The sequence below is a fragment of the Aethalodelphis obliquidens genome, unplaced genomic scaffold, assembly GCF_003676395.1.
Source record: "Aethalodelphis obliquidens isolate GAN/ISIS:26980383/991018 unplaced genomic scaffold, ASM367639v1 scaffold39, whole genome shotgun sequence".
In the NCBI taxonomy this organism is placed as follows: Eukaryota; Metazoa; Chordata; class Mammalia; order Artiodactyla; family Delphinidae; genus Aethalodelphis; species Aethalodelphis obliquidens.
The window spans coordinates 5,379,473-5,406,934 of NW_020837983.1; the positions used below are offsets into that span (position 1 = coordinate 5,379,473).

The window sequence follows — 27,462 nt, forward strand, 5'->3', positions numbered from 1 at the left end:
TAAAAAGAAAGGACAGAGGGGCTCTCTCTTGCTTAAATTATAGAGGGAAAGACGTGCTGGATTTGGCACATAAACCTATTTCTTTCTCTACATTTTGGGCCTGTCTTTTCTGTGCCTTTTGCTTTCAGCCCTTCCAGTCTTTATTTCTGGGTCCTTCCTACACCTTTGGTCCTGAAGGCTGCCTTTATTCAGATCAGTCGCTTTCAGTAATCTGTCCTTCCTAATTCTACCTCCTCACATCAGCAGTAGGTCCATCCCCAGTTGCTATCATTTTTCTTAGAGAAAAGTTGCTCTAGATCCTGTTCCTTTATTCTGCCAACTTCAATGTCCATATTTTTTCCTCATTTTTTCCATTAAAATTAAAAAAAAATTGTGTGTGTGAGTGAAACTTAACCCCTATTTTAGTCTCACCTCGGGGCTTTGGCAGTTAACATTGTAGTGTATATGCTCCATTTTGGGCTTTTCTTTAAGGTGGGATCATACTATGTGTATTTAGCAGTTTTGTTTTTTCCCACTGAATAGATCACATACCTCTTTGCATTGTCTCATTTTCTTCTCATTAGACTATAATTGTTTAGAAACAAGGAGGTTTATAATGTGGTGGGACTAGAGGATTCCCTTCCCAGATCGGATTCAGATCTGTCGGTAGACAGTGAGCTCTCAGTTCTTCAGCGGTTGGATAGAAGGCACAGCATAAGATACCTGTGCTTCGTATGTGTGGGCAGTTATTTATCTTTCTTCAAATGTTCCTCATAGAAATAGAAATAGCATGTATGACATTACAGATTATCTTTTGTGTATTTTCTGTCTGTTTTTCATGTTATAGCTTGGACAGCTTTTAGCAGCTACATGCAAAGAACTTCCAGGCCCTAAAGAAAGTAGGCGGACTGCTAAAGACCTTTGGGAAGTTGTTGTTCAGATCTGTAGTGTGTCCAGTCAACACAAACGAGGAAATGATGGCAGAATTAGTTTAATAAAGCAGAGGGAGTCTACATTAGGTATAATGTATCGGTATGTTCTATCAGTTTGTTTATTTATTTATACTATTTGTACTGTTGTAAGAACACCTACCATTATCCTTGTGTATCATAAAGATGGGCAATGTAAGAATTCTGTGGTGCTGATCTCCAATGGACTTGTCTGATATGGCCACCTTAGGAAATACCTTGCTTATATGTTACTTTAAGAGACTACTTATTAATCATTTAATATAATCAAACCTGAGTTCAAAGTCAACAGTTTTGGTTGGATGGTACTGAAGATGTCACATGTGATTACAGCAGGAAAGACATTTTATTAGGTTAGTACAACAGTAGAATATTATACTCTTTTATACATGCAGGACTGGAAAGTTGGGAATAAACCTTCACGTATAATTTACTTTCTTGTTTTTATTTTTGATTTCTAATATTAAATGCATATACACAATTTGTGTTTTTTGTAGGAGTGAACTGCTTTCTTTTATCAAAAAATTACGGGTAAGCTTTATAAAAATTGATCTAACTACTATTGCTGATTCCTGTAGAATATGACAAAAAATATTGAGTGTTTAAACGCTGATTATTTAAGTAATCTGTTAATGTGCTTTTTAGCTTCAGTGATCATTTTTTTGAGGATGGGATAGTCTGAATGGAGAAGTTTGTTTTGCATTTACCTTACCATGTTTTAGTGAATAGAACAGGTGTTTTTTAAACTGTAAAGAATTCTTCATAATAGGGCTGGATAGGTGAAGCCTAACTTTAATTTTTCTTGATAGGATTAACGTCATATTTATTTATTGGACATAGATTCCACTCTTTAAATTCCATCCTTTATTATTTTAAGGAATTAAAAAGTCAATTTTTTCTAGAGGTAGCTGGAAGTACTAGTTGGAAAGAGGTCTGTTTACTCAATTTCAAAAGACGTGAGGACAGACACCTAAATTTGGTCATTTCTGTGTAAATTGTGTGTTGTCATTTCTTTCATGAGATTAAAAATAAAGTTGATCTTTAGTGTGCTGTAAACTAGAGCAGGTGGTAATTTTCAAACCCGTAAGAATCTTTTGAAGGAAAATACTTGGTGTCCTTGAAGTAGATGGGAGAGATACTAAAGTATATATAATATTTAAGGATTCTGTGTTTTCTTTCTCATAGGAACCGTTGGTTTTGACTATTATTTTATCACTCTTTGTGAAACTTCACAATGTTCGGGTAAGTATTTTATAATTTCATCTAAAAAATCTTTGGAAGAAATTTCCTTTTAAATCATGCTTTTTTTTTTTTTTTTAAATAAGGAGGACATTGTGAATGATATTACAGCTGAACACATTTCTATCTGGCCATCCTCCATCCCCAAGTAAGAAGTATTACAGCTTACATTTTATTAAACTGTTTTATATATTTAGAAACCATCCTGACTGATATAGATAACCTTGAATAATTTGATCAAAAGGCTGCAATTTGTTAGGACTCTATAGCCAACTTCATGTTTCTCTATTAACAGTAATAATCTTCCTAAAAATTATGGATAAGGCATAACTAAGTTAAGAGCTAAGGTATAGTAGCCTTAAGTAGAACCTAGACAGTCTCTCAGTAGTCCTGATTCCTTGTCAGTGGTAGAATTAGAAAATTGAGGCTAATTAAAGAATGACTTTCTATCAGGTTTTTCTAACAGTGATTGTCGGAGGTTCCCAACCCTTTTTAGTTGCCTTAAGAAGTTCTTTAAGTAATTTAAGAAATCTTCTCTCTTAACTTTCATCACCTGAGAATCACAGTAAGAGGATGGGGAAATTTTTGGGGGGGAAGAAGAAAAGGTTCCTTTTCTGGAAGAAGAAACCATTTATATTTTTCTCTTCCCACACGTAGCAACTTCTCATTCAGGAGAGTCCATTTGTTTCCTCACAAAAGTTACTTTTCCTTTTCTCCCTTCCCCGCCAGTCATCTTCTTTGTGCCTGAAGGGCAGATCTAGACCTTATTTTATTGCTTTTAGTGGCATTTTTGAAGAAGAAAAGATTGTAGTAGGTAGGTAAGCAGGCAGTAGAATGAGAGCAATTTGCTTCCGTCTCAGTCTTAGAGACTGGAAGCCGTTCTGTCTCTGACAGGGATTCGGAGAGTCTAAAGTGGGTGAGCGACCCTTCCCTCCGCTTATGAGCCGTAGTTCCCACAGAAGCACTATGCTTCCTGAAGCAAATAACTGCAGATTTTTACATAAAATTTGGTATATTAGATAGCAATCCAAGAATCAGGTAGAGGTCATTTTGCCTTTTTAATTGATGGTTGTAATACCTCTTTGGTGTTACTTCTTTGGCCTAAGTTTAGACTGTAAACTAATGATTGATTTTTTTCAGTGTGTGTTTATAAATGGGGCAAAAGAATGGTTTATTATAGAGGTTCTGAGCCAGACTCAGAGAGACTGGGTCCCAGCCTCTCCACTTCTCAGGTATATGACCTTGGGTTAGTTGCTTTCTGTGCCAGTTTCCTCATCTGTAAAACAGGTATAAGAATAGTACCTACCTTATGAGGATTAAATAATAAACTTTCTAAGCTAGGTGTTTAGAATAAGGGCTGCCACGTAGTAGGCTTAACTATTGTTTTCATGATAAAATTACTTTAATGTAAATTAACCCAGAGAAAATAAAATGTGACTAAATGTTTGACCAGAAAAGATATTTCTCTTGAGCAGAGGAGTCTTTATTGACTCCAAGAATAGTGTGAGGATGGCATGGATTAAGTGTTACTATTTTAAAATTGATTGTTTGTTATGTAGATAGAATTCTTAGACTTAACATTTTATAATTTCTAGGAAACATAAACCAGTGTAACTCATTTAAATAATTGTAAATAAATTAGTTGTAAATCAACAGTTGGGTGTTTACTAATGGCACCACAATACCTTCCCACTGTACTGGGAACAGCGGTGAGTTATGGTAAAATCTGACCCCTCAGGGCAACAGGAGTACTTTGTCCAACTTGTTAGATGATAGCGCCAGGACTTGAACCTCGGTGTGTTTCTGAAGCCGAAGCTCGTTCTCCCCCGCTGGGTCTCGCCGTAGGGGCTGTCAGCGTGTTTCTTGGGCGTTTGCTTGGCTTTATCCTCACAGTTCCACCTCCTAATTCTGCATCTCAGGACTTCCAGGCTGAACTAGGCTCAGAGCAGCTGGCCCCCTTCCGTACTCTTTTTTGGATTCTTCATTGCTTGCAAATGAGCTGCAGTGATACCCTTGCCATGGCTCGCCCCAACCCGGTGAAACATCTAATCCAGAGGAGTTAGTTAACCCTTACAAGAAGCCACAAGGTGAATTTAAGGCCATGTAGCAGTATTGTTAGTGTTTGAGCCCTTGTTTTCTGTAGCTTCCTCTAGATAACAGAACTTAAAAATCATTTGGAAAAATTTTATGAGTCTGTCTCTTTGTAATTTTGTTGCCTGTAAATTGTGCATAAAAAGTGGAGACAGGGTTTTATCCTATGACCTTTTTTGTGCTTTATATTGTCGAATATTTAAAGATACTTTTTAGAGTGGCCTTCTTTGGCATTTTGGGAAAATAAAGGAAACAAAAATCAGATTGTTTTCAGCCCCTCATAAAAAGTTAGCTGATCACACTTCCTCAGATTTAGTTGTTTTGGTAGTTTTAAAATATTTACTCCTAGTAATATTTAGCATTGTGTTTATGATCACCTACATTTTGACGAAGCCTTTTTGTTTTTAATAAATGTGTGTATGGAATTTGAAGTTGACTCTTAAAATAGAGATTATGTTTATTGTCTTTCATATAGCCTCCAGTCCGTGGACTTTGAAGCCGTGGCTATCACAGTGAAAGAGCTAGTTCGGTATTCCCTCAGTATAAACCCAAACAACCATTCCTGGTTAATTATTCAGGCAGACATTTATTTTGGTAAGTGAGATGTATGGTTGCTTTGTGTTTTGTTTTCGTAGCAGTTTTAGAAGTGAAAATAAATATATTACACTTGTTATTACAATACTTTATTAAACTTAAGTCTTGTTTTTGACATTCTCTAACTCTTCTTCCTAGATAAAATTGAAAGTAACTTATTGTTATATGTATGCATTTTTCTGAGCCTTTGATTCAGATGCTTTTAGTTTTATGTTGACTACTTTTTCTCTGTGTTGTTTTTTTTTTAATAGTAAACGGTCATCTAAAAAGTTGGTAAAACATTCTTAAGGAAAGAGGTTAAAGTTTAGTTTACAAAATTGCTCTTTAAATGTTCTAAAATATGTCCAGGCACTCTTGATAATTATTTGTGTTCTTGAAAATAGATTCCTAATTTTTCCCCCCGGTGTATGTGATAGATTTTCCAACTTGATAGGGAATTTCTAATATTTCTATTACTATACAGATCAAATTACAGTTCTGACTGGTGTCATTTCTGGGTCACTTTTTTAGGAGTTGATTTTTTTAAAGAGAAAGTTCAAAATGTAAGAGTAGAGAGAATAGTATAATGAATCCCCATGTATCTCCTGTGTCTGCCACCCAGCTTTTTTTTTTTAAGTGACTTATTGCAAGCAGCCTTAAGTCATTTTTATTTTTTTCATTTTTTAAATTGAAGTATAGTTGATGTGCAGTATTACATAAGTTACAGGTTTACAGCATAGTGGTTCACAATTTTTAAAGGTTATATTCCATTGATAGTCACTACAAAATACTGGCTGTACCTCCAAATACTAAATTCTGTACCAGTACGTTTGACAAGGAATCTGAGCTGAATATTTGGCTAATCAGTTTGAGAAGGAAAGACTCTATTATACAACTACTTTAAAGTGGTTGAAAAAATAAAGCCAATTTTTCTCATGGTTGGCCTGGCTAAGTGTTATCCCTAGGTCTGTGGTTTGAATCTGCTTTTGTCAAACATGAAGTAATAATACCTGACTCTTCACAAAAGAGGCCCTATTTTTCCAGCTGTGTACTTAATGGCAGGTAATTCTTTATCTCTCTTTTCTACTTCAAGCAACAAATCAGTATTCGGCAGCTCTTCACTATTACCTCCAGGCAGGAGCGGTGTGTTCTGATTTCTTTAATAAGGCTGTGCCCCCAGATGTTTATACAGACCAGGTAGGTTGTTTTTGCGGGCTTGCTTGCTTCTTGTCTGGCTTTAAATGTTCTTCTTCCTGGGCCTCTTTTTGCATGAGCTTATTCATTTCCATGTATATGGTGGTAACTCCCAAATTGATTGCTCTAGACCAGATTGCTCTCCATATTTCCAGTGCCCACAGCTATTGCTGCTTTGATTTCCCAAAAACACCTGAAACTCAACCTGTCCAAAACTGATTCAGCAGTTTTTTTTTTGTTTTTTTGGTTTTTTTTAGTATTTATTTATTTATTTTGGCTGCTCCGGGTCTTGGTTGCGGCTTGCAGGCTCTTCGCTGCAGCATACAGGCTCTTAGTTGCGGCATGTGAACTCCTTCTTAGTTGGCAGCATGTGTGTGGGATCTAGTTCCCTGACCAGGGATCAAACCTGGGCCCCCTGCATTGGGAGCGCGGAGTCTTACCCACTGGACCACCAGGGAAGTTCCCTGATTCAGCGTCTTACTCTACCAGTCTCTCCTCCTGATGACCTTCCCACACCAAAACAAAAACAAAAACAGAAGACCCCACCGAAATAGCAGTCAGCTTTGTTTAGCCCTTTGAGTTGACCAAGCATAAATCCTGTCATCCTCTTTTCTTTACTAACCCTCCCACCAACATCCATTCAGCCTTCAAGGCATATTGATTCTGCCTCCTAAATCTCAAATTTTGTTAATTTTCTCTCAATATGCATTACCCTTTCCTCTGGTTTAGGCCACCAATATCATAATTTAATAAATGGCATTTTTTAATATTTACAATAATGGCTTTTGAAATAAGATTTAAAATTTTTTAATAACTAGATTTTTTTAACTTAAAAGTTCTATTTTTTGGAGCAGTTTTAGATTCATAGCAAAATTGAGTGAAAAATACAGAGTTTTCATGTACCTCCTGTCCCCATACATGTACAACCTACCTCATGATTGACATCCCACATCAGAGTGGTACATTTGTTACAATTGACATTAACTAGTTTTTGAAAATAACCAGAATTTTGTTTTTGTAGGTAATAAAACGAATGATAAAGTGCTGTTCTTTGCTGAATTGCCACACACAGGTTAGTTTATATTATGATGCTGGTCTGTTTTCATGAATATTAGAGTTTATGATAAATATAAGGCATTGGACTGGGAAGTAGCTTTTATTTTCCGTATCATAATTGCTTAAATTTATGGTATTTAAGAATTTGCATGTTCTTTAAATTTTTTAAAAATAGTTTACAGAATTTTAACTAAAATGAAAGTATGAGTTAGAAGGCATTGGTCTTTGAACCTTATAAATGGAAAAAGCATTCTCAAGTATGTTTTCTTATATTTAAAAGTAGATATGTACATTAATCATTAGGGAAATGTAAACACCACAATGAGATGTCACTTCACACTCACAAGGAGGCTGTAACTGAAAGATAGTAACAAGTATTGGTGAAGATGTGGAGAAATTAGAACACTCATATATTGCTGGTAGGAATATGAAATGGGGCAACCTCTTTGGAAAACAATTTGGTGCTTGCTCAAGAAGTTAAACATTGAATTACCTACCGTATGACCCAGCAGTTTCACTCCTGGGTATATAACCAAGAAAACTGAAAACGTATGTCCACAGAAGAATTTGTATGTGAAATGTTTATAGCAGCATTATTCATAATAGCCAAAAAGTGGAAACAACCCAAGTGTTCATCAGCTGATGAACAGATAAACGAGATTTGGTGTGTGTGTGTGTTGTGTGTATGTGTGTGTGTGTGTGTGTGTATATACACACACAGTGGAATATTAGTCAGCCATAAAAAGGAGTGAAGTACTGATACATGCTACAACAGGGACGAATCCTGGAAGTTTTATGTTGAGTAAAAAAAAGCCAGATACAAAAGGCTTTGTATTGTATGATTTCATTCATTTGGAATGTCCAGAATAGGGAAATCTATAGAGTCAGAATGTAGATCAGTGGTTGCCAGAGACTGTGGGGTGGAGAGGTAGGGGAGGAATAGAGACTGACTACTAATGGGTATGGAGCTTTTTGTTTTCTTGCGGGAGGCAGGTAATGAAATGTTTTAGACTTAAAAGCGGTGATGATTGTACAATTTTCTGAATATTCTAAAAACCACTGAATTTTTTACTCTGAAGGGGTTTACATTATGATATGTGAATAATAATCAATTTAAAAATCTTTAAATATTTAAAAAAGAGATCAGCATTATGACCTACATACATGACTGAAATGGATCTGTTTTCAATGTTAAGCAGACTGGCCTACATTTTGCCAAAATGAGCTTCTGTACTTGCCAGCTGTGAAAGGTTTAATTGGATGTTCTATATGTCCTTGAATGTTTGACACTTTTGTTTGGCAGTTTTCCATTCCCTTCAGTTTTCTAAACTGGCTTTTTGCCAGCTTCTCATTCAGATAAAGCTCTAAAAATTTATGATTTAGGTCACAGGGGAAGAAAATATTGGGCAGACAGACACTTGTGTAAGGGTTTTTTTTCGGTATTTTTTTTGCGGTACGTGGGCCTCTCCCTGCTGTGGCCTCTCCCGTTGCGGAGCACAGGCTCTGGACGCACAGGCTCAGCGGCCATGGCTCACGGGCCCAGCCACTCCATGGCATGTGGGATCTTCCCAGACCGGGGCACGAACCCGTGTCCCCTGTATCGGCAGGCGGACTCTCAACCACTGTGCCACCAGGGAAGCCTGGTGTAAGGGTTTTTTACAATTATAATTGGATGGATTCCATACATATCAGCTGATCCACTCAGCCTGATCTGCGAGGCCTCTTAAATTAAGTAATATACTCTTGACATGAAAATCATTAAAAATTACCCCTCCAAAACCAGTAGTCATTGTTGATACTAGTTACATGAAACCATTTTCAATTCTTTTTTTATGTAGGTGGCAATTTTATGTCAGTTCCTCAGAGAGATTGACTACAAAACAGCCTTTAAATCACTGCAGGAACAAAACAGGTATGAATGGTTTTTGAAATAAAATGAAGCTGAAATTTTTCTGCTTAAGAAAGAGGAAGTAACTGAGTTCTGTTTTTCAGTCATGATGCTATGGACTCCTACTATGACTACATATGGGATGTTACCATTTTGGAATACTTGACTTGTATCCTTCATCAACATATGTGTGTGATGTTAGAACAATTCATTTCTGTAAATTAAAGAAGTATTTAATATTTTGTATTTTCTAAATAAAAAACAACAGTTGAGAATATCGTGATATTTAATAGTATCAATTTTATTATTCTTAACTGATTCATTTAGATCTTCATCACAAAAGAGGAGAAACAGATAAAAGACAAATTGCGGTAAGTTATTTTATGCCTTGATTCTTCAATGATGTGCTTAATTTCCCTAATACTAAACTATTTCCTGTCTCATACAGCATCAAAATCCTTACAGTGGCCTGCAAGGCCGCATGTGACTTGACTTCTAGCTATTCATTCGACTCTCCCTTGCAACTTCTCCTACACCAGTACCCCTACTGTTCTTTGAACATGCCAAGAACATTCACTGCCGAATGGCCTGTGAAATTTTCTCTTTCAGGAACATTCTTTTAACTTCCCTCAGGTCTCTTCTCAAATGTCACCTTCTTAAGAAGTAATTGTCCTTTCCTGACCATCTTATAAAATAGCAATGTCTCTCCCCCTTTCCCTCCAATACTCTTATTCTCATTTCCCTTTTAAAACTTTTCTCCATAGCACTTATCTACAACTGACATACTGTATATTTACTTACTTATTGGCTGTTTCCCCATGAGGTAGGAATTGGTTTTGTCACAGTTGATACCTAGAATGGTGCCTGGCAAATAATAGATGCTCAGTAGTTACTTGATGGATGAATTATTTATTTAAATTTGACTTATAAACCAAAACATTACAAATTCATGGTCATTTTTACAAGCCTAACATTTGCTGTGTCACTATTACCCATATATGTTTTCTCTTTGCTCTTTCACTCATTAATAAAAGTATATGCCGTTTATTAAGTGTCCTTTAAAGCTTTGTACTTGGACTAAATTGTATGGCCATTATTTAGAGGAAACAGAATAACAGCAGCATCTTTCAAAAAAAAAGAGGAAAAAGAACATGGTGCCAGTTCCACTTACTTGGAGACTACTCATTCTTCCATTTCCAACTTATCCAGGGCTGGAAGGCAATGCTGAAAATTTCCCAGTTCCCTGATGGCATTTCTAGACTATCTCTACTTGTATCATTTTTTAAGCCTTTTCTCCTTGGAAGCTTACACCTGCCTCCTTACTAGCTCATCTAAACAACTACCTGGATGTTCCTGTGCATGCATCAAAAGACATGTGATCAACTTATCCAACACCCCTGGCACTCCAGGTTCCATTATCACCTTTACTCTTCATCAGCCACCTATGGCCAGGCCTTTTTGTCAGAATTGCTCTACATAAGATCTCTGTGCCAGTAATCTATCCCTTTCTTACTTCCGGGCTCCCATGTTCCTCATCATCAGTGAGATGTTCAAGTTCATGACCAAGTTTTCCCCAGTCTGTCAGCCCTTTTCCAACTTCTGTTCCTTCCCTACTGACCTTGAGTACAGCAAATACTGGCCTGTGTACTCTCAGAGATACTGATTCATTTGATCTGAGATGAGACCCTGGGATCCAATTTTTAAGTTTTCCCAGGTAGTTCTGATTATAAACCAGATTTGGGAACCCCTTCTATCTATGGTTGACTGTCGGGACTACTCTGATTAATATTTTCAGCATCTTTGCTTTTTTGTCTTTTGCTTCATCTGGAAAAGTCCCAGCCCTGAATCAGTTCAAAAATTTATGCTTTTTTTCCCCTGAGCCACTGAGTTCTGTTGGAAAAAATCCTACAACTGTATAAACTTGTGCCACTACCAAACCATGGCCTCCAACCTTAGCTGGCCGCTCATTTCTTTTGTTTACCTGCCAGTGGTCAGTGGTCTGCATTCTTTTTTAGGGAATATTTTAGACTTTCACCCTATTAAGCCCCTGTCCTCTCTCCCTTTTCCATTTTCAGTAACTTCCTTGTCTGTTTGGAGTAGACCAGAAAAAAAGACTGATCAGCCTCCGTCCTTGTGAAAGTTATAGTCTTGGGAGTTGTGGCCCCTTGAGTGCCAGCTTCACATTCCTGTTTCAGGTCCCTGCTTTCCACCTTCAAAATAATTGACAACTGTATTCATTGTTAAGTCCACGCTTTTAGTCAGTAAAAGCTATGCTACTCCTTGATGAAGACAAGTTTTTATGCTTTTGATTCTATCCTTTCAGTGATTGTCCCTTTCAGTTAGTTATCTCCTCTCCTATATTGTCAACCACTCCCATACCTATAAACTATTTCATCTTTAATAGAAACTTCTCTGGACTGTACTCCACCTCTCTCTCATCCCTTCTCTGCCGAGTTTTTTTTTTTTTTGCAGTACGCGGGCCTCTCACTGTTGTGGCCTCTCCCGTTGCGGAGCACAGGCTCTGGACGCGCAGGCTCAGCGGCCATGGCTCACGGGCCCAGCCGCTCCGCGGCATGTGGGATCTTCCCAGACCGGGGCACGAACCCGCGTCCCCTCCATCGGCAGGCAGACTCTCAGCCACTGCACCACCAGGGAAGCCCTCTGCCTAGTTTTTTAAAGCTCTTTGGTCCAATACAATTTGACTTCTGCCATCCCCACTCTAACTGTTCTCAAGGGTCACCAAATGCCGAAGCCAGTGAATACTTTTCACTCTTTATCCTGTTGTTTACACTCCTTCCTTCTTGAAATTCTTTATTCCTTTGGCTTCCCCGGCATTTTTACTCATTTCTTCTCCCTGACTCTTCTGCCTTTTCTTCTTTGTGGGTATTTCCCTCTGTCTACCCCTTAAACTTGTCTACCCCTTAAACTTGGTTTTCCCAAGAAGTTAGTCCTTGGGTATTTTCTGATTGCCCTACATTCTCCCTAGGTAACCTCATCCCCTCATGGTTTTGACCACTACCCACCTAGGATGTGTTATTTCTCTCAAATATCTGGCTCCTATTTCAATTTCTGTCTTATACTTTGAACTTTTATAGCCAGTCGTCTTCAGGATATTTTGTCTGAAATAACTCTTTAGTTATACCCCACTACTAGGTTTTTCCACGTGTATTCTTTCATGTGGAAATGGCATCATCCGCAATTCCTCCTACCCACTAACCTAACTGATGATCATTTCTGGATAGTCTTAGCTCCCTTCAAGCTACCTATCAGAATAGTTTTTGTTGTTTAAAAAAAAAAAAAAAATATATATATATATATATAGGAACTTCTTTAAACAAAAGATAATTTTAAGGTCCTAAAACATGCTCTCACAAAACACTCCATGGCAGAATACTATTATGGATTTTTATCAGGCTCAAGTATTTCTAATCATGAAAGAGAAGGGTCACTATATATTATAGTGCTGAGCAAACTAGATATATTTTACGTACTAAAAAAGTGAAGCCCTGAAACATGAATTTTGATATTTCAGGTTATTTTGTAGGAGCCTTAATTGTAAAAATGTGTCAGATTACATGTAGAGTTTATTTACTGTTTTTTTTAAGATACTTTATTTATTTATCTGGCTGCACCAGGTCTTAGGTGCAGCATGTGGGATCTAGTTCCCTGACCAGGGAATCGAACCCAGGCCCCCTGCACTGGGAGCATGGAGTCTTAGCCACTGGACCACAGGGAAGTCCCTTTACTGGTATTTTTAGTCAAATAAATTTACATGAATTTACTTGATGTTACTGAATATAATTCCACAAACTATGGTTCAGTAATTGATCTTTTCCTTGAGTGGCTCCAGTCAGTCTTTGTTAATTTCTTCTACACCTCTTAGCATCTACAATTAGAGGTTCAGTTTATCATCGTTAGCAAGTAGGTAGTTTTATATTTTGTATACTAGCAAAACTTTGTTTTTGACCAGACCTCTGATAACATCACTTTTCTGTTTTGGAAGATCAAAGCCATCGGCCAGACAGAATTGAACGCGAGCAACCCAGAAGAAGTGTTACAGCTGGCAGCGCAGAGAAGGAAAAAAAAGTTTCTTCAAGCAATGGCAAAACTTTACTTTTAAGCAGTTAGTTAAAATTTTTTAACTTTTATTTTTTAAACAATGGGCTAAAAATAAACAGTATTAAAAGATTAAGTTTATATAATACATATTTACATATTTAGTGGCGTTTTCTTTTCAGACAAAATACTGAAACATATTAGTTTAAAAACAAAAACTCTACAGAAGACTTCACACCATAACAATAGCTTAAATTTATAATTTCTTCAAAGGAAGAAGAGATTCACATGTCCAGTAATAGAATAAACTAGTAATCTAGTATAATTTTTCTAATCAAATCCACTTTTGAGGCTGAAATTTCATTTTTAAAAAACTAAAATATTTATGTAGAAGTAGCTATATACAGCAAGTTCTTATGTCAAGGTTTTGTTTTTTTTTTTTAAATAAATAGATTTCTAGGAGTCGTATACATTTACTGCTTTTCTGCCTTAAGAAAATACAAGTTTAGGTCAAGTGTTAAGCTTTATCACTTTGACACTGTCCTTAACTCATAATGTAGGAATTTAAAAAGGACCTTAGCAGTTTTGCAAACATAAATAAAGCCTTAGTCACACTAAATTGAGATAACCCTAAAGATTTTTTTTTTAGAGTAATAAAGTGACTTTCTCACATAAATAGTTTGAAAGGGTACTTAAGTTTTTCGCCCAAATTGTGATGTACGAAAAAGTTATTATAAAGCAACTTATACGTCAAAGCCCCATGTAGGAGCCACAGCATTTATCTTGTTTATAATTTCTTTGGCATTCCCACTGTTTAGAGCACAGTTTAAACACCATGTTCATCTAAGATTTACTGGTTAAAAATGTTATGGCAAGGCAAATAAACATAGTCAAACAGATTAAAGTTCACCATTTTTAAAAATTCAAGTTTTATAATAGCTTGCTACAGCAGCTATAGATAAATTAGTCACCTTATTACAAAACTAAACCTTTGTAAACAAGTTTAAATTTTATTTTCAAGAACCAAATTGCACTAGTTAAGAGTTTATAAATTTTGAGAATCTAAAAACTAGATTCAAAGTACTGTATCACTTAATGTACCCTGTAAGGTAGCACTTATCTAGTCAAAAACTCCAATGATGAAATTCCTAGTTTATCAAGATAAACATAGTAACACCGTATGAAAGAAATTCTTGTCATGAATCATGGCTGGCTTCTATCCAGTCAGTGTTGGGAATGAAGTCATCTTTGTAAACAAGTCCTGCTGTTTCTTTAAACAGCGAATATAGGAATTAAATTTCCTCCTTAGTGCCAATTTTAAGTGGTTTTTTAAATCAGAGAATGCCAGTGAAACTTCTGAATCAGCCAGGACAGCCACAGCACTATTTTCCTGTAAGACTTAAGTAGTTAAGTTCTATGAAATGCTACGCAGCACTTCATCACTTCCAACTTGTTTGCTCAGTTAACTTTAGTGTTTTCCTGGTGGTTTTTCAGTGCTCTTCGGTGGTGTCATAATGCCTCCATTGCAAACTGGTGACAACTGTCCCCCCTTTCTGAAGGTGTTTATATAATTTACTTCATCCTGTACATGTGAAGAAATCATGCAGAGATTAACAGCTAAGATAAAGCATTGATATGGTAAAACAAAGTCAAACAAGACTTCTGTGTACTAATTTGAGGCTACTTAGGCCTAATATAATCCTCTCTTTATGTGTTTGCAACTGTGATTAGTCATATTTTAGAGGTTCAACTGCCTGCAACTTGTGTTTTTAAAAACTCTTACCTGGACTATTGGCATTAATCTTGAGACACTTCATAAATCTTGCTTTGACTTCAAAGTTATTTTATTAGCTTTTCTACTTTTTTTTTGTGTGTGTGGTATGTGGGCCTCTCACTGTTGTGGCCTCTACCGTTGCGGAGCACAGGCTCCGGACCTGCAGGCTCAGCGGCCATGGTTCACAGGCCCAGCCGCTCCGCGGCATGTGGGATCTTTCCGGACCGGGGCACGAACCCGTGTCCCCTGCATCGGCAGGTGGACTCCCAACCACTGCACCACCAGGGAAGCCCACCTTTTCTACATTTTGAAATCAGTGTGCCCATTGGAACTTTCTGTCCCTTACCATCTTATATAACTGCTTGAAATATTACTCCGTAGTATCCTTACTATCAGTTTCAGTGACTTACCAAATAGTAAGACCAAAAAACTACAAGAAAGAAACATACCAGCATAGCCAGATAATTTGTATGTGTCTGTATATTGTGTCTGTCTTCCATAGAAATCTTCTTAAAAACCTTCAGCTTCACTGGGCTAGTACTTTTTACTATGCTGACAAAAGGCACCATCCAGTCTACACATTCAGAAATGTTGTCCCATTCCAAACCTAGATAAAGAAAAGTTAGAAAAATGTGAAGGTTACATCAGAAACATATGCCTACTTATTTGCTTGTGCTTCAAAATTTAAAGATAGTTAATTTAAAATTCATGTAAAAAAGGAAACCAAAACAAGCACATAATATAAACCAAAATCAACGAGTTTATGTGGGATTAGCGCTGTAAACTACTGTATATAGGATGGATAAACAAGGTCCTACTGTATAGCACAGAGAACTATATTCAATATCCTGTGATAAACCATAATGGAAAAGAATATAAAAAAAGCTTGTCTCTATATGTATAACTGAGTCACTTTGCTGCACAGCAGAGATTGGCACAACGTTGTAAATCAACTATACTTTAAAAAAATTAAAATAAAACAAGTTTAGCAAGTCAAAACACACTATCACTCTCAAATATGTTTATAATGTGACTATTTTGAGGGAGAAAAAGACTTAGAGCTTCTTAGCCAGTACCTGCTACATAGGAAATTGAAATTGTCAAAACCCAAAGAACTCTTTAATGCGGAGCTATAATTATATTGACTAACTTCAACTGGATTTAAGTTCCATTTGACCTTATTTTTTGTTTGTGGATATATATTGAGGATTAGAAAGTACTTCTAATAGAAGGGAAGATAATCACTAAACTGCTTTCTTCCATTAAAATTTTAAATTCTTGTTTAGCAGGATGCTAAGTTCAAAATAGTCCCTTTAAAATTTGTGAATGGGTAAGAAGAGAACAAAATATACTGTCTTACCTGAGGCTTTCTTAACCACTTCACGAGAGGTAAAATGGCACAAGGCAGCAGCAGCGAGTATTCTGTACTGGAACTCTAATGAATCGATGGCAAGAATACACAGATCTAAAAGCTAACAGAGGAAAAAGTATAAGAATTTAGGAGAAGGATGAGTACTACATGTCACTACTAAACATCAGTCAGCTAACATTTTAGATTGCTTATGATGTGGACCATATGCCAAGAATTGCTAAAACTACAGGGATCCAAAGAGAAATAAGCTGCCACCCTGCAGGAAGTTCAATCTTGTTAATAAACAAGTAAAGGATTGTTACGATATAGCATGATGTGTACTATTAGGAAGCGCACCTGATCCAGAGTGGGGAAGACAGGGAAGACTTCTGCTTAAATGAGTCTTAAAATACAAGGTAGCCAGGAAGACTGGGAGGTAGAGAGTGTTCTAGATATAGGAAACAGAATTTACAAAGATAAATGAGAAAGAATTACTTTTCTTTGGCACTCAAGTCAGAACACATAAGGTAAAAAATATGACATAAGGAATATCTTTCCTTCATTATTTTAAAAAAAGGGGGTTGCTGGAGAGGCATGGCCTAGGTTAGATCATAAAGGGTCTTTAAGAAGTCAGAACTTTAAAGTTCTGACTGATTATTGAAGTTACTAGAAGATTTTAAATCAGGGAAATTACATTTTAAGAACAATCCCTTAGACTGTGGTGAAGCAGAAACACAAGAAGGGAACATGTTTCTAAACAGATGAGTTGAGAGGTAGTACAATCCAGGCAATAAGAGATCTGAACAATGATCAGTGAAATTATGTAAAAAGGTTAGATTTCAGAGGCCTGAGGTGATACCTGTCCAGTGAAATAAAACTTATTTTTGTCCCCATGGGTCCAGAAGACAGAAACAGGAGTAGAGGAGTTGGAAATGAATTATTACTAGTATATACCTCTAGAAGCTTTCCACACTGTTTATCAGCTTATCAAAGGTTTGCCCTATCAAAAGCGTTTAGCTGCCTAGGATAATCTGGGATGCTAGGAAATCTGAGGGAAAAAATTAATATGACTTCATTAGAAAGTTCTACAAAATGAACCAATTCTAATATATTTACTGGTTCTCCAGTTTTAGTGTTCATAATGAGTTTACTAAAACACAAGTTGAATTTCAACGTAGGTTACTTAAACCCACCCAGAGTACCACAGTTTCTTCAATTCCATGTGTAAGATTTTCACATCCTACACAGAGTAAGAATCTGGGTGTTCTTCACTTATATATGGCAGGTACAGCAGCCTTAAGATCCTACTTATGAGAAGCAGGCAGGAAAGAATGGTACCCTCCTCCTGTAATTACTTTCTTAGAATATTTGTTATACACTGGCCTAGGAAAGTTTAATTTAAACTTAAAAGTTTTAAATAATAACTAAGGTGATTTTAATTTTAACACATAAAATAGGTTCCCTGTGTATTCAAATACGAGTGTAAGATAATTTTACAGAATAATTTCATACTATTATAAAACCTAAAACAACTGGCTGAAAAATACCTTTCCCCATGTTACATCAAAAAGAGGTATTTAGGGCTTCCCTGGTGGCGCAGTGGTTGAGAGTCCGCCTGCCGATGCAGGGGACGCGGGTTTGTGCCCTGGTCCGGGAAGATCCCACGTGCCCGTGCCGCGGAGCGGCTGGGCCCATGAGCCATGGCCGCTGAGCCTGTGCATCCGGAGCCTGTGCTCCGCAACGGGAGAGGCCACAGCAGTGAGAGGCCCGCGTACCGCAAAAAAAAAAAAAAAAAAAAAAAAAAAGAGGTATTTAACTCTCTACCTCATACTCCTAAAGAGTAAAAAGTGCTCATAATATATTTAAATGCAAGGTTTAAAACTTTGTTTTCTAGAATTTTCAGTAAGCAATGTAAATATTGGGGACAGAATTTTATGCATCAGAAGTTTTGTTCTAGTCAATTAAGGAATGAATTTAATTCAGTATGCTGTCATTTTGTTGTGTAGCCTATTTAGCACTATAAATACCCTAAACAAAACCTGTAATTAAAAACATTAGCAAATATTCAATAAAAATATCAATACCTGAGCTATCTGAATGAACTTTTCCTGAGAATACTGAGGTAGAAGAACTTTAGGAGCATCTTTAAGAGCATCAACTTGGAGGAAGAGATTTAGCCAGGAGATGACTGTTACAGGACAAAGTTCCCATTTTAAAGCCTGTTAATGAAATTAAAATGCCTGTTAATAAATGTAGGTATATATACCACATTATATAGGTACCTCCTTAAATAGTCATTTAAGAAACTTTTTGCTTTGGGCATATTTCTTCCTATTTTCATAACTATAGATACCTCACAATCTAAAGCTGCTTGTGTTTTAGTCTATTATTGATACAGACCCCTTTATTATTCTCTAGTTATCTTTATTGACAAAGTTCCTTGGACCTATTTTTCATTCCTACTTTTCTCATTTCTTGCAGCCCCTCATCTTCCAAACGTATTCTTTATTGAAACTGCCCTTTTAATTTCATTCAATAACTTCACAGCTAATTCCATTCAGATCTCCGAAGAACTGATTCTACACTTTTTCTTTATGTGATCTATAATGGCTTCTGTTCAACATGTAAAAGCTAAAAAAAAGACAAATTCTAATTTATGATTCTCTCCATGAAGCCCTGGGACTTTACCATTTATAAGAAGTCAAAAATAATTAGGAGAGAACAGAGAGTCTTAATGTCTGTAGGACCACCCAGAGGATTCCATCTTCCTATTATATATGCTCCTTATACTATACTTCAGGTCTGAATCTGGATAACTTTGTTACTAGAACATATTAGAACTATATTCAATGTCTTATAATACCCTATAATGGAAAAGAATCTGAAAAAATATATATATATAAAACTGAATCACTTTGCTGTACACCTAAAACTAACACAACATTGAAAATCAAGTATATTTCAATGAAAAAATTTCTTTTAAAAAGAATATCAGCATGCCAACAAGATCCCATTCTTACAGAGCTATCAATCTGAATGTTTATAAACATAAAAAATTTATATTATAATGTAGTTTATAGATAATCTTGTAAATGAAAGTCATATTGATTGTGTTTTCTTGTGTCCTATTTATAAAACCAGGATGCTCAAATTTCATAACATACTTTCTAGTAGCTAACATTCACCCTTTAATCTCTAATTCAAGGCCCAATTAAACATCTTTTTTTTTTCAACTAGCTCTTTACTTTCTTTTTTTTGTTTGTTTTTTAACATCTTTATTGGAGTATAATTCCAATTAAACATCTTAATGCTTCTTTCCTCTACCCTTCTATTAAAAGCCTTTCCCATGCATATAGAAAAGAAAAAAGGCAGTGAAATAATTCTCATTCTCCACCTGCTGGAAGAAGTGGAAAATCAGAACTAAGATTTGAGAATCACTGTTGGAATTCATTTGTATACACATGATATGCTAACTACCTGTAAGTTTCGAAAGTGTTGTTAAACACCTTTAAATTAAGAAATAATATTCTCAATATAGGAGAATTGAGAGATACAGAAAAATAGAGTTTACAGGTTAAGCAAATTCCCCTCCCATCTTAGAACTGGATCCTAATACTAAAATCTCAGTTTTGACTACTTAACATTGTAGTCTTTGAGTTTAGTAAATTACAGTTATTAAATTGCAACTAGAAATAATAAAGATATATTATTACCTTTAATATAATGAGTTCCATCCTTAAGATATCCTCTTCACTGCAAGCACCATCAGTGACATAAGCAAACTCTTGCAGCTTAGGAGCGTAGATTTCCTTTAAAATAGATTTAATTAGTATCAAGCACAGTTGAGAGTGAGATTAAAACAAAAGAATTATATACAAACCAATCTAGGCTTCATTTTTAAAGGACAAAATGATTATAAATCTTAATAAAATAATTCTACGATAGCCAAAGCAACCTTACCTTTAAAAATATTTTTCATACCTGGGTATCTAAATTAGCCAACTATATTGATTGAAACATTTTTATAGAACTGATTTTGAATCTTAGTTAATAAACAATTAGACTATTTTAACCAGTCATTTCAGTGACTGGTTAAAACGAAAAGCCAAACTTGTTTTAGGATTGCCTAGTATATCAGACTAAAACAAGATACTCAACAAATAAGGTCTAGAAATTGAAAACATTAACTTTATCCTAGTACAAAAGTATGGTTATTCAAACAATAATTTGTGCAGTTTCGTTGATGACAGGTCTGTCTTAACAGTTCAGAGAATAACAACTAGAATGACCAGAGGAGTAGAAGAGATGTTGCCAAAGATGAGAACAGGCTAAAGATCAAGATTTCAGTCTAGAAAGGTATCTGAAACACACCATGTGATTTCAGGTAAGGATATACTGAATACAAACTTATTCATCAAATTTGGCAGAATTTGGGGATAGCCCTTAAGGCTGAAAAGAAAAATGTGGAAGAGGAGAAAAATACATTAAGGAAATTAATGCATGATTCACAGTCCCTCTTCTACCCTCAAAACAATACAGGCTTCAAAAATTTCAGATGAAGGTACTAACGATATCCTTATGTGTTGAATTTAAGAAAAGTAGATTGAGATCGTGTGAAGGAAAATCTCAGGCAGGAAAGGTGTTTCCTTCTATCCTAGCACCATCATCAGATATAAAAATACTAGGCTGGATATAGACCATTATTCTAACCTAACATAGCATTTATTGCATTTGATTGGTTAATTAGGTTTCAGAGACCATTTTATTGAATCCAAGTGCTATAACTAGGTATAGAGAGACAGCGTTGGTCATTTTGTTTGGCACAGTTAGCCATGGAACATTTCACCTAGATACTAGTTCTAGGATCAAACCAGGGACTTATAATAGGCTCAGATACTTTGAAGGGAACCATGATAATTATCCTTCCACCCAAATCATAGTGTTCAGAAAATGTATTGGAAAAAACTCACTCATCTTTCCTAAGGATTAACATATCAAAAGTGGTACATAGTATTCTCTGGGATTAATGCATTGGTTAAGACAAAAAAAATTTGCGGTAAATATATCCATGGATAAACTTTGAGAACTTACCTCAAGTTTGGAAGCAATGAATAATGAGGTAATTCCAATGAGTTGAAGCATATTTTTATTTATATCCTTTTGTGTCAACATAAATCTATCAAAAAAGTCTTGCGCAAGATAAAATGTTTCCCTATGAAGTGTGTATACTTCACACACCTAGAGAAGAATCCATTTAAATATTATTCCATTAATTTCTCCAAATTAGAAAGTTACCTCTTAGCATACCAGATTTCAGAACACTTTCTGAAGTCCAACTTGCTTTTTAGGATACCAAAGCTAAAATGGGGGAAAAATTAACATATGCTAATAGGATAAACCTATTACAGTCCTCTTAGTTTTACAGGTTTTTTTCACATAGACTTACTGTGTTTATTCCCAGATACATTTACACTTGCTGACTATGGCTGAGTACTTTTTTCCTATTAAGCTTCTAATGTTTTTTAAATTAATTTTTATTGGAGTATAGTTGCTTTACAATGTTGTGTTAGTTTCTACTGTACAGCAAAGTGAATCAGCTTTACGTATACATATATCCCCTCTTTTTTGGATTTTCTTCCCATTTAGGTCACAGAGCATTGAGTAGAGTTCCCTTGGCTATACAGTAGGTTCTCATTAGTTATCTATCTTATTCATAGTGTCAATAGTGTATATATGTCATCTAATTTTTATTGATGCCAAATGGGTAAGTTTTTATGCTTAGTTTATACTCTAATAGTTCCAACTGATTCTCTTCATCATTCTAGATATACATTTAACTACAAAATGACAACTCTGTTCCTTTCAATGTTCTTACATCATTTAAGAATTATAGAAGAAAACTGAATGAATAACAATGGTGATTGACAAAATTTTTATCTTATTCCTTGTTTCTGACTATAATGGGATTCCCCTAATGTTTCACTATTGTTATTAATAATAAGTAGTATCTGTCATTTCCACACTTAATATAGGGAAAGCTTTTAATTCTCAAAATAACTTCATGAAGTAGGGAGGAAACAGAGGGACAGACATACATGAGTTTCTAATAAATACTTAATGTGTTAAGGAAATCTATCCCTAGTTTATTGCATATTAAAAAATCAGGAATGTATACTGAATTTCAAAAAATATCTTTTACATCTATGATATATAACCTTATGATTTTTCTCCCTTAAACTATTAATAGATTTTCAAATGTTGGACCATTTTTGCATTCCTAGGTTGAAAGAAATACTAAGACAAAGTAGAGTTTAATTCTCTGCTGGATTTGATTTATTATATTTGGTTTTGTATATATAATCATATATTTAAGGGAAAATAGGGATAAATTTGATAGACAACCACTGAATAAAAATCAATGTAACATAAAAAGGCAAAATAAAATAACATCAACATAATTGTGCTTAAGTTGCATCTGTGATCATTAGATATTCAGAAAAGTCAAAATCCAACTACATTCTTGTACACACGATTGAAACATAATCTTCCCTTCTAGTCAGAATAAGGAATAAGATGACCTGACTCAAAAGGACAACAGTTTGCAGTCTTAACGAACTTTTCTGATAGCTTCTGAGATCTATTCTGCCGTGTGTTTCTCCACCAAAAAGCCTGTGGTAGTTCCCCCTTGGAGTTCATTGTCTCAATCTATATTAAAGACAGGGAAACTACAGAGCAAATATCCAGGGGTTGGGGTAAAATTAGTTTGTTATCAATATAAATAATCATTTCAATAATTTTAGAGATTCTTTCAGAATTATTATCCAGAGAAAGGGAATGGGCCTAAACAAGAGAGGGCACAGATATTTAGGGCACAGGCATTTAGGGACTTCTGGATCACTATTATTCCTTTAGATTAATGGTACAGCTCATTTCTGAAAGGAATAGAGGGATAACAAAAGCAAGCTACATGGAGCCTCGAGGGCTTAGGGCTACTGGATATTCAAAGCCTCCTTATCATTTAGGATATAGAAATTAGGATTCCAAATCATAATTTCATTTTGGTGATGAAGAAAAGGACTTCTGAGGGTCCTGAAGCCTAGTCCTGGTTCTTTACATTGCATAGCAAAATTCAAAACCTTGTCAAATTCTGTTCATCTTGAGTATCCTTGGCTCCAGGCACAGTGCCTAGTACACAGCGATACTCAGATACCACAATTTCTGAATTGGGTTTGGGTTGTATGGGACCTAGTGGCTGTGTCCTCATGATTTTACTCTTATCAAGCAGTCATTTTCCATTTTGGTATCCTCAGCTACAGTGAGTAGCCCCCCCGAATGGCTCCTGGCAATAGGTAATATACCATGAAGGCACATGGAAAGCATATTTATGTCTAAATGTTTTTCCATCATACAGACAAAAAAGGAAATTTGTATTGCTGGAACATACCTCTAAAAGCCAGTCTAGAAGTATTGACCTCATCTGTGGTTCCAATTCAGAATGCAGAACTTCAAAATGTTTGTCATGAACATATCTGGTCTCTTTTTTTAACATGTTTAGCCAAACATCCTGTGAACATCCCCAGCTATGGAAAGGGGCAAAATAATTGTGTGACCTACATAATATACAAGCTACCTGTTTCACATACAGTAAACTCAACTTTCAAACACTGAAATCCAACTTTGAATTAGAATTTGAAAGGACAACCTCTTAAAGTAAATCAGGAAAAATTGCTACTTTTAGAAACCATTTCTTTAGCATGAAATTATACAGCAAGAACTTGGATTATGAGAATCTAAATTGACAGATTTCAAGAGTGCTTTCTAGTCCCCATCTATTTATAATTTACAAAGGCACCTGTTTAAGATAACGATGTTTTCTCAAGAGCAACACTAAAAAAGTAAATATTTAAAGCATATGATCCCAGCAGAGACAGTCTCAATCACCTCCAAATAGATCATCACTACATTACAGTGGGGTTAAGGTGGGACAGTATGGAGAAGAGGAAGACTGGTGAGTTTAAATGTATGAGTCCATTAATTTGCTTATTAAAGCCAAATATAAATTATTACACTACACATTTTATGTAAGTTGTACCTCTTAGTCATTCATTAACTAGAAAAAGTATAGACCTTAGTAAGTAGGCTTGGTAAGAAAGAAAAATAGCTGATCTATCAAATGAAAATGCTGTACATGTTAAAATACTTCCATGTTAGCAATTTAGATAAATTATTTAAACTCCATTAAAAATGTGATTCAGGGTTTCCCTGGTGGCACAGTGGTTAAGAATCCACCTGCCAATGCAGGGGACACGGGTTCGATCCCTGGTCTGGGAAGATCCCACATGCTGCGGAGCAACTAAGCCTGTGCGCCACAATTACTGAGCCTGCGCTCTAGAGCCCGTGAGCCACAACTACTGAGCCTGTGTGCCCTAGAGCCCATGCTCCGCAACAAAGAGAAGCCACCACAATGAGAAGCCTGTGCACAGCAATGAAGAGTAGCCCCCGCTCACCGCAACTAGAGAAAGCCCGCGCGCAGCAATGAAGACCCAACGCAGCCAAAAATAAATAAATCATAAATAAATAAGGTGATTGAGTTCTTCTGATAAGGCTTACAGTCTTCAGCAAGCAAGTGAAAATAATGTTATAGAATCAATGTTTTAAATACCCGTGTCATTTGCAAATAGCGTTACTGTCAGATAAAATAATATATGCTTAAAGACTAGTAAAAAAAACAGTTTTTCTACAAGTTTTTCTGATAATGAAAGCAAAAAATACCTCAAAATAGCACCATATATTACATCAGTAAATTTTAATCTTTGACATTAAATTACTGAAATTTTTCTTACCTTAAATCAGGCAAAGGTGAAGGATTAATGAAAAGATTTTTAAATCTGTAATTTGTAAATCTGGAGAAGTCGCTTGTTCCTATTTCTTTGTGGGGTGTTTCAATGATTATGCAAGGACTGATCCCCCCAGATAATACAGGTGGCCAACAATTCTGTCATTTAAAAAAAATAAAAAGAATATCTTTGTGAAATAGACAAACCAGCTTTTGTCTTGGATCTTTTATAAATGAAAGCTAATACTTCTAAACAGTCTACATTTTTCCCCAAACACCGTCATTAGGTAACATTGCTGACTAATTTAAGCTGACATACATATTTTATAAATAAACCATATAGCTCATTTCAATCTTCATAAAGAGTAACAGGTAGGATGTTTTATACAAAATACAATTCTGGAAATACAAGACGTTAGGTACTGAGGGAGAGGAGAAACAACAAAACACGTGTGTAGTCAAATATTAATCGCTTTCAAGATTATAAAATTTTCCCCTGTATTTAGCAATAGTGGCCAGGGCACCTTGTTTTATAGACAGCTACCCCCGCCCCACACTCGTTAAGGCCTTTTCCACTACTTTCAAATACAGGAAGACAAGACCTTAAAAGTGGAAACAATTACTTAAATACTTAAAGGACACTTTCTCCAGTCACTGCTGGTTTCAAAGAGAACCACTGTTTCCAAAGTGTCTTCTGTACAACACATAGGAAGAATAGGTGGCAAAGGGCTGGGTGCCAGTCTGTCAGTGACCTCACATCCTATTTTATGCCCTAGGAGCAACCATCAAGACTCTCCACTATAGTCAGAGAGGGAACAAAGAGCAGTCCATTGGACAGATTAGGCGGGCCCTGGTGCACCAGGCAGCTCCTAGAGGGAGGGATTTACAAAGAGGAACCAGCTGCGTCAAGGCTTACTCTGTAGCTGTAGTAGGATTCAAGGACATAAAAACCACCCAAAGACAAGCGCCTTCCTGCTGACCTCGAGGGGCATTAAAAGTGTCAGAGGAACCTTCCTATCACAAAGCAATAACACAATTCTATTCTTTTTTGTCCTACATTTGTTTCCCCCAAACCTAGCCCAGTTCTGCATTACCCTAATCTCATACTGATGTTTCTTGATGACCTCCTCTTTTCTTTTTTTGACATCCTGGAAAATAGAAAAGGCCATTGTTAAACTAAAGTCCCTGCAAGGAATTTTCTCTTTCTCCTCTCTCTTTCCCCCCACCCCTTAACTCACCTGGGCCGTTTTTCTCTTCTTGGCCTGAATTATCTGGGTTTCTTGTGGGGAATCCGTCTGACTGGGCTGGGGCTGCTGTTTAGCTTGTAAACGGCTACTATAGAGTTTTTAAAAAGGAAGTTTAATTAGTAAGTGACGCATTTCAAAGGCAGCAGCCAACTCTGAAACATATTTCCAAGACAAATAACGTTACCTGCGTCTTGACATTCTCTTCTTTCAGGTGTATGAAACCTGGAGGCGAGAGGAAAAACCAGAGTCAAATACATTGTCATCCATACTCTCCAAGTGCCATTCAGAGGTTATAACTAAGTCCCTCAGGAGATGACCTGAGCCGTCTTACCACGATGACTTATGCAGTATATTAGTGCATGATTTCGGACTCATGCTTTTGGACACATGCCTGCATTTCCTCAACGAAATGAACAGCCCGGATGAGAGCGTCTTCAGAAATTTGCAAACCACCCTCAGCGCCCGGAAAGCGCAGGGAGGCAGATGGGTCTCTTCTGCGTCCTGCAGTCTCTCCCCCGGACAGCCCGAGTGGGGCTTGGGCAGCGCCCCTACTTCCCCCCTCCCATCCTGCTCGAGCCGCGGGGAGAGGGGGTTGTGGAGGCGAAACACTGTGGAGAAGCCGGTTCCGCGCCAATTTGGAGAGCGGCGGTGGCGGGGAAGCAGGGGGCGGAGGGAACTTGTGTCACGTCCTTCAGTCTGCTTTCCCTCCTTCCCAGCCCCACCGGACCCTGCCCATCGCTTGGAGGGGCACCGGGACCCCGACTACAGATGGGGGATGGGAGTGATGGAAAGGGAGTTCAATTAATAAAGGGGAAAACTGGGCTTGTGGGGGAACTTTTCTCCCCGTGAAGGAGACCCAGACCCCCATCCTCTCTCCTGCGGGATAGCTCCCCAAATGGGGATGGCAGAGTGAAGCCCCTAGAATGAGGGGCTTTTCCGTGGCCTCCCACTTAGGGGCAGCCCTCCATCCACCGCCGCCTCCCAGGCCCCCTGCCAAGGGTCCTGACAGGGACGGATCGCGGGGACCCATCGCCCCCAGATGCCTAGTTCTCACCCCTCCCACTTTTCCTCCCCTAGGCTCCCGCCCGCGGGACGGATCGGCCCTGAGGGGTGGGGGGGGCTTTCTCTCCTCCCGCATCCCGCCCTACGCCCAAGCACCTCCTCACCGCCAGACCCGCTACCGCTCGGCTCTCAGCTGGCGCCGGCGCCA

General features: G+C 36.9%; 2 protein-coding genes across 5 annotated transcripts in view; one reads left to right on the forward strand and one right to left on the reverse strand.

Moving 5' to 3' along the window:
• INTS8 (integrator complex subunit 8) overlaps positions 1-27,074 on the forward strand; it is a 64,854-nt gene extending 37,780 nt beyond the window's left edge. The window contains exons 17-29 of one of the 3 annotated variants that reach the window (XR_003438147.1): positions 827-1,011; positions 1,445-1,478; positions 2,133-2,189; positions 2,273-2,334; positions 4,753-4,871; positions 5,944-6,047; positions 7,066-7,116; positions 8,939-9,012; positions 9,093-9,157; positions 9,316-9,359; positions 12,992-13,111; positions 20,434-20,553; positions 26,464-27,074. Coding sequence is in view for 2 of the 3 variants with exons in the window: in XM_027131431.1 (XP_026987232.1) it covers positions 827-1,011; positions 1,445-1,478; positions 2,133-2,189; positions 2,273-2,334; positions 4,753-4,871; positions 5,944-6,047; positions 7,066-7,116; positions 8,939-9,012; positions 9,093-9,157; positions 9,316-9,359; positions 12,992-13,108 (912 nt within the window). In the remaining variant the exon portion in view is untranslated. Of the gene's footprint in view, positions 1-826; positions 1,012-1,444; positions 1,479-2,132; positions 2,190-2,272; positions 2,335-4,752; positions 4,872-5,943; positions 6,048-7,065; positions 7,117-8,938; positions 9,013-9,092; positions 9,158-9,315; positions 9,360-12,991; positions 13,201-20,433; positions 20,554-26,463 lie in introns of those variants that run through there. The other 2 variants (XM_027131431.1, XM_027131429.1) reach the window with 2 other exon arrangements.
• Positions 13,113-26,538, reverse strand: CCNE2 (cyclin E2). Of its 2 annotated transcripts, XM_027131432.1 has the most exons (11): positions 26,437-26,538; positions 26,244-26,340; positions 26,100-26,153; positions 25,013-25,164; positions 23,614-23,749; positions 21,261-21,407; positions 19,883-19,978; positions 18,254-18,388; positions 16,179-16,290; positions 15,268-15,425; positions 13,113-14,626 (listed from the first exon to the last, which is right to left on the reverse strand). In XM_027131432.1, the coding sequence occupies exons 1-11, from the start codon at positions 26,448-26,450 to the stop codon at positions 14,513-14,515; spliced, it is 1,215 nt and encodes a 404-aa protein (XP_026987233.1). In that variant the 5' UTR covers positions 26,451-26,538; the 3' UTR covers positions 13,113-14,512. The 2 variants fall into 2 exon arrangements, with proteins under 2 accessions (XP_026987233.1, XP_026987234.1); XM_027131433.1 differs by lacking the exon at positions 26,100-26,153.
• Positions 27,075-27,462: the final 388 nt, after the last annotated feature.

What these genes read in the sequence shown, in the direction of transcription:
- CCNE2 (XM_027131432.1), bottom strand. An exon ending in TCATTGCTTCCAAACTTGAG is followed by an intron (nt 19,979 to 21,260) that starts GTAAGTTCTCAA and finishes TCTATTTTAAAG; the next exon opens with GAAATCTACGCTCCTAAGCT. An exon ending in CAAATTATCTGGCTATGCTG is followed by an intron (nt 14,627 to 15,267) that starts GTATGTTTCTTT and finishes TCACATGTACAG; the next exon opens with GATGAAGTAAATTATATAAA.